Here is a 7,227-nt window from a genome sequence, read left to right on the forward strand (position 1 = left end):
TCGTCTATTACCGAGGAAACCATAGAGTTCGATGCCGAACATTCGCATAACGTTTATTGGTGAAACCGAAACAACCGAAATTGAGTGCATTCCTATGAAAGTTATAGTAGCCGAAGTTGAAAATGGAACAAAACCGGCCTATGATGTGCACGTTTATTCAGATCCAATAACCGGCACCAAACATGGAACCACCACCACACTGAACGTAGACGCCGTTCGTGGTGGAAACGTTCAAAAAAATTCGTACGTCGAATGTTTTGTTGTGCGTAATATAGCCTATAGTTTAAAATATAATACATTGTGGTTATTTTAACTTGTACAGTTGTACGCAGTTATAAGTTAAGTATATATATTATATATATTTGAACCTAGAAAAGTTCCTTATGGCTTAACGGTTTAGGTTAGGTAAAAATATTTTTATATTGTGTAATTAAAAAATTTAAAAAAAAACTTGACAGACAAAAATATCTTAATATTTTTTTAAGTTAAAATTGGAAATACATATTGAAATTTATCAAAATAGAGAATGCCAACGGCACGTAGTGTTCCCAAGCGGTCACCCATCCAAGTACTAACTACGCCCGACGTTGCTTAACTTCAGTGATCGGACGAGAACTGGTGTATTCAACGTGGTATGGTCGTTGGCGATAGTTACTTAGAAAATAATAGTATTTAAATACCGTAATCAAATGTTTAAATTTTTTGGTGTTGATATTAGACAAATACTGAATTCAGTTAATTTTCAATTTTTTTTAAAAGATACTAAAAAGCAAACACGTTACTACACATGGATGTATAAATTGAGTTTTGATTTTACAGTAAAACATACTTACCTACTTATTTAGTTGTATATACTAATTTAATACTATCCGTAAGTATTTCCGGTATTGGTAAAATATTTTGTAAAAGTACCTAAGCCTTAGGAGCAGTAGCGTATCTAGGAATTTTTCACGGGGGGGGGATATAAAGATTTTAAGACATATTTAGTATATTATACACATTTATTCATATTAATATATTGCATATAGGTACATGTTGTAATATGTAAAAAAATTTGTTTTTTAATTATAAAACAAAGTCTAATTTTCTTGAGGACAATGAAAGTACATTGAGTACCTCATCAGGTGTGACAGTTATATTTTTGTGCACTGAGAGCATGCAAAGTCCATTAAGTCGATTCTAAAGACAAATTTTAGCACTTTTTAACCAACCAGTAAGTGTAAAATTTATTTAATAATGGATTTCTCTTTTTTTTTTCTAATACATTTATAAAATGCTCAGCATCTAATGTGGCATTTATATGGTATTCCAACTTACAATGATTTTGAAACACCTGAAAAACAATAAAGTACAATTTTAAATGGTATTTCAACATACTTACTTTTGATAAAATTATAAGATTTAACAACCACCCTTTTAGCTTTTTTCCAATTGGTATATTCTACTAATACAAGTTGCCCAAGTGGCTGATTTAGAGCTCCACCAGTTTTTGAAAAAATAGCACAAAATTTACAAAAAGCTCCCCTTTTTATTTCAGAATATACAAGCCAAGAAAATTCGTCAAACCATTTGGACTGAAATCTAAGCCCTCTTTTTTTGTTTTGTTCCAATAAAGGATATTTATACATTTTTGGCGGTTTCCAAACATTCTTAAGCATCTATAAATAAATGTGTGCAATTATAAACATGCAGCTTAATATTTCATAGTCCTAGTTAGGTATGTAGTTACTAGAGGTGTTCCGAATACCCGGCCAACGAGTCCAGTCAAGTTAGGAGAGCCGATTGAACTGAGAGTCATACCTCATAAGGGTATTTACGGTTATAAATAAAATCGAATGGAATAAAAACAATTACTGAAAATACTACGAAAATAAATATATATTTATACGGTACTGATACACATGCCACATTATCAATAAGTTAATCAATCAATTAACAGTATTTACACATCTTTAACAATACAGTGAAACATATTATTAATTTCCATGTTACTACCTCATGTCCTCATAATAATAATATACGAAATATTTCTCCGTGTTGATCCATTTTATGTAAATAATTTTCTTTTTTGTGTTGGTCGGGGCCTCGAGGGCCCCATATAAATACCGATGATATATCATGGAATATGACTATTTGCTAAATTAGCAGAAGAGTATGTTCAATCAAAAGGCAGAGGAGGTGGTAGAAAAAACGTTTACATAAGATTTGTCAGTTGTGATACCAAGAAGAAAAAAGGTAGGCTAATAGGTACAGTTAAGCTGTATATTAGGTATAGAGTGGGTTACTTTAATAGGTTCATAAAATTTGGTTTCAATGATAATATAATGATTATATTATGAATTATGATATATAATAATTGTATATGGAAAACAATTCGTCATTCAATAATACCTATCCCTAGTTATATTTCATGATTTTTTTTTTCATATAGTTCTGAGTCATTCATTTTACTTTTAGTAATACGGTAGGTTGATATATATTTAATAATATTGTATTAAATTATTATAATAATCTATAATATAAAAATGAATCGCAATATGTGTTGGTAAGCGCATAACTCAAAAAGTACCCAACGGATTTTAGTACAGTTTTCACTAATCAATAGGTCTAGATTCAGGGAAGGTTTTAATATACAATTTATTTTTTTTTTTCCCACCCGGCGTTGCCTGGGCAAAAGTCACTTCAGGTGAAAACCGAGATTTTAAAATGTAAAAAGATGTTTGTATTTCTTCTAAGTGGTTGCTAGGATACCATAAATATGTCTAATTTTGTTTTATTTTAATATTTAATTTATATTTGATATGCCTCCTATAAGACGAAGCAATTTAGGTAGAAGAACCAGAAATGCTAAAAACCAAGCTAATTACCGATCTAATCGTACTGCACAAGAACGTGACGACGGAAATGAACGTGAAAGAATTCGGGTATCACAAACGCGTGAAGCGCGAGCGCGACATTCAACTAATAATCGCGCAAGTTTGAATCGAGCTGCTTTCAGTTACGATGTGTCAATGGACTACAGTAACTACCAATGTGTTGTTATTGGTTCTATGAACTCGGTTTGCTCACACTGTAAGGCATTAAAATACAAAAACGAAGCCAATGGATTGTGTTGCGCAAATGGTAAAGTGAAATTGATACCATTGGATCCACCACCAGAACCATTGTACTCATTGGTTTCAGGAATAGGAACAGATTCAATACACTTTTTGACACATATCCAACAATATAACAATTGCTTTCAAATGACTTCATTTGGGGCAACAAATGTAGTTCGGTAAAATCTGCCACATTACAAATCTTACCCCCTTAGAACCCCCTTTTTTGTATGTACGCGCATAACTTAAAAAGTACCCAACGGATTTTAGTACAGTTTTCACTAATAAAAAATACTACATATCATAATCCGAAGACAAAATAAACAACCAATCACGGGCGGAGCTGTGACAGGTCGGCTATAATTTAATATAAGATGAATAACATGTAAATTCAGAAAATATATATGTTGGTTTGTGCTTAATTTCAACATTTAGATACTTTACCTATTACTTTTGAATTTTCTCATACATAATAACACTAATACATGGCCTACGAAAATGCCAAAAAACCCAACTACTACACGGGCAACGCCGTGCCGGGACAGCTAGTAATAATATAAATGTATACTAAAATATTATACAAATATATATTATTCGAAATTTTATTTTATTTTTTATCTATTCCTATTAATAATTAATAGTATTAATACCGTAATAAAGTAAAAATATTGAACTCTTTAAAATACAAATTAGATCCAAGAAAGCGGGTTATTAACGTAAATGGGGCAAAATCGTATCGCAGTATTCGTATAGTAATGTCAGGATTATCTAAAGTAGAAAAAATTAAAACATATTAGGTATAAAGTATGAAACAGTGTATTTCAGCCTCTCCCCCAAATCTCAAACGCCATTTGCGCCTATGAAAATGACAATATATTTGAATGTTTTTTAAAAAATGTTAAATCATATTTTTAATTTTCAATACAATATATTGATATAATATATTGTACCTATAGCTATAATACCTATGCATATAATGAATTAATACATATATTTTATATATTTATTTATGTATAGGATTAGATTGTGACTTGTATATTAGTGAATTATTACTATTATTAATATATTATAATCTTATATTTGTATTAATTTATGATTTTTTTTACCTATGTGGTAGTGGTATAGACATATTCATATATAGAAACATGCGTGGTAGACCGCTTATGACGTATGTAGGAACGGGTGGTAGACCGCATACGACAAGAATACCTAATTATTTAATATTTAGGTCATACATTTTATATGGAATTTTTTATTGGGTGATACCTACCTTATATTTAGTCTTAATTTTTAATATGAGACGTATTAATATGAAATTTCATAAATTTCAGTAAAAGCTCAATTATACTCAGAGTAATAATTGCAATGTCAGGATTATCTAAAGTAGAAAAAATAAAAACATATTAGGTATAAAGTATGAAACAATGTATTTTACAATATAACAGGTTAAACAAAACTAGGTGCAACAATTTTCTTATGTGGTGCAACGGCTAGACAATAATATGATCGAGCTGACACACGTGTTGTATGCTATCATCGTATCAATCACAGAATAGTGACGGCGGTTGTCCGGCCGCTTCCGGTGGGTGTGTGGGCGGATCAGTGGCTGTCGTAGACAGTTTCCGGAGGGGGGTATTCCGGCTGGGTGTAGCTGTCGCGCTCCGGACTGTCTACCCATGTCGGGGTGGCGTCGTGGGGTCGGGACTGGTGATTTGGAACACCGTGTCCACGTCGTCTGGGGGACCAACATCCATCATGTCACACAGCAGCTCCTTCTCCTCATCCGGTGATGTCTTCATATCGACCGGTATTGAAGTGGCGGTGGCCGGTTGTTCCGTGGCCTCGGTTTGACCAGTAGGCATTGCTACCTCCGGTGTCTTGGCCTCGGGGACTGGCGTGTCGGTTGACTCCAGCGACATTGGGCCTGGTGCCGGTTGGGTGGTTGAAGATGCCGGTTTTTCCAGGCGGTACTGTTGGGAGGTGGTGGGATTGGCGGCCTTTTTCTGTCCCCGGTATTCCCGCATCCGAGACTGGTTCCAGCGTTGCCTCGAATTTTGTGGTGGCGCTGTTGTCGTCTGTTCTGCCGGTGTTGTTATTTGAGCACTTTTCTGGTCCACTTTCCTCGACGCGGGCGGTGCTGGCAGTTTGAACGATTTTGGTCGTGGGACCAGTACTGCCATGAGCGGTTGGGGGGGTGGTCGGAGCAACCGTGTGGACTGCGGCATCTGGGGTGGTCGCGGTGTGCCAGCTGGCTGTACGGGCCGTCTTGGGCTCTGGGACCTGTCGGTTACCGCGGTTTTCGGACCCACGTTGGTCGACTTGCTGAAGACCAACGCGCGGTCGTCCCACCCGCGGGTGTAGGCTACCCACAGTACCGGGTCCCGGCGTAGCTCTGCCGTGGGCATCCGGCGCACCCGTGCCGCCGTAGTCGCGTGAGCGGCTGCCTCCGTAGTCGCGTGAGCGGCTGCCTCCGTAGTCGCGTGAGCGTTTGCCTCCGTAGTCGCGTGAGCATTTGCCTCCGTAGTCGCGGGAGAGGCTGCCTCTGTAGTCGCGGGAGTGGCTGCCTCCGCGTTCGCGGCCTGCAGTAACTGCTGACAGCGAACCAGCAGTTCCGCAGCTTGCTGTAGGGGGGGTGGCGGCCGTTGATCGCTTGTCCACTATGTTGCTGTTGTTGGCTGTGTGCGGGCAATGATAAAAAAAAAATAACCAATAATTATTGTTACCTGCCGTTATCTGTTTGTGGTGGTGTCGGGGTGTGGGTGTGCTGTGGGTGTCGCGCGTTTAAGACATGACACGTGAAGTTTGCGCGGTGGTTGTTGATCCGTGAGGAACACGTCTTTTCCTACGCGTTTATGTAGTCTTACCGGTCCCCACCATTTTGGTGCGAAACCGGCATGAAATTTGTTTCCCTATATATCTGTCTGGTAAATATCATCATACATAATGTACAGAAGAGCGTCGATATTCTGCATTAATTGTGACCGAGGGGGAGGGGGTACGGATAATTTATTTATACAGATAATTAACTAAGCATTAAAAATAAAGTAAACTAATTTATTCTGTGTATAACGTACCTATAATATGATATATAAAGCCATTAAAGATAATAAAATAATCTTACATTTCATAATATATATACGATAAAATGAACATAAAAAATGATAAAACTGAATTAAATTAAACGAAAAATAAAATTGTACAAACATTTTTTGAGGTGGATAATTGACGGGCCGGATAATTGATGTGCGGTTAATCGATTCGATTTTTTTATAAAATATTCGAATTAAACTCCGATATTACTAATATACTTTAATATATATTATTTACCAGATATTTTTTCATTATCTTTTCTTTCTGGTTCTTTCATCTTGCGATCGGAAAACAATTTCTTTTTTGCAGCCATTAGATATGGCCATGCCAGATAACCTAATGTTAGCATGATTTACGATTTCAGAAAATATAAGGAAATATTTACCAATAATAATTCCGTTACCAATAATAATTATGCACTATACTTTTTTCATCTGTTTAAACTGTTTACCAGGCTATTTATAGGCAACGCGCACATTATTTAATTTCAATTATCGAATGGCCAGTATAAGTGATAATAGCCAGAAATTATTACTACAATTAAAAAAAAATATAAAAAACTATTATAGTTTTTATGAATTATTATAATCATTAAAAAATAAATAATGGATTGGACGGACGAAGAATTTCTACTTCTTATTGAAATGTTTAAAGCCAGACCAATTCTATGGGATCCGACCAATAATCAATACAAGATGGCAAAATAAAAAATTGATCATTGCATGGAAATAAGTAAAGAGATGAAGAAAAGTGTTGGCCACAGTTGAGCTAATTGCTCATTTTTTATAAATAAAAAAATATATTCATAACTAGGCAGTAGGCACTTATAAACAAACCTAATTAAATTAACGTGGATAAATATGAAAATGTATTACCAAAAAAAAAAATATATAATATAATAAAGAATCATTATAAATTACAATCACTCAAAAAAATTAACGTTTTTGTAATGTGTACAACGTTTCGAACAGATTCGTATGTCATTCAACGACGTCGCAGCCACCGAATAATCGGATCAGAATCGAATCGCACGCGTTGT

General features: G+C 35.4%; 1 protein-coding gene and 1 non-coding gene across 2 annotated transcripts; both read right to left on the reverse strand.

The window, feature by feature from the left end:
- Positions 1-527: 527 nt before the first annotated feature.
- Positions 528-646, reverse strand: LOC132918748 (5S ribosomal RNA). The gene has a single exon (XR_009660546.1). It is a non-coding gene; the product is annotated as a 5S ribosomal RNA (ribosomal RNA).
- Positions 647-4,568: 3,922 nt separating this feature from the next.
- LOC132931978 (uncharacterized) lies at positions 4,569-6,599 on the reverse strand. The gene is made up of 2 exons (XM_060998129.1): positions 6,426-6,599; positions 4,569-5,773 (listed from the first exon to the last, which is right to left on the reverse strand). The coding sequence occupies exons 1-2, from the start codon at positions 6,535-6,537 to the stop codon at positions 4,878-4,880; spliced, it is 1,008 nt and encodes a 335-aa protein (XP_060854112.1). The 5' UTR covers positions 6,538-6,599; the 3' UTR covers positions 4,569-4,877.
- Positions 6,600-7,227: the final 628 nt, after the last annotated feature.

This window comes from Rhopalosiphum padi, chromosome 1 (assembly GCF_020882245.1).
Source record: "Rhopalosiphum padi isolate XX-2018 chromosome 1, ASM2088224v1, whole genome shotgun sequence".
Taxonomy (NCBI): domain Eukaryota; kingdom Metazoa; phylum Arthropoda; class Insecta; order Hemiptera; family Aphididae; genus Rhopalosiphum; species Rhopalosiphum padi.

Bases quoted from the DNA above. Each gene is read 5' to 3' on its own strand.
- LOC132931978 (XM_060998129.1), bottom strand. From the start codon at position 6,537: ATGCTAACATTAGGTTATCTGGCATGGCCATATCTAATGGCTGCAAAA. The intron at 5,774-6,425 runs GTAAATAATATA...GCCCGCACACAG, and splicing joins AGATAATGAAAAAATATCTG to CCAACAACAGCAACATAGTG.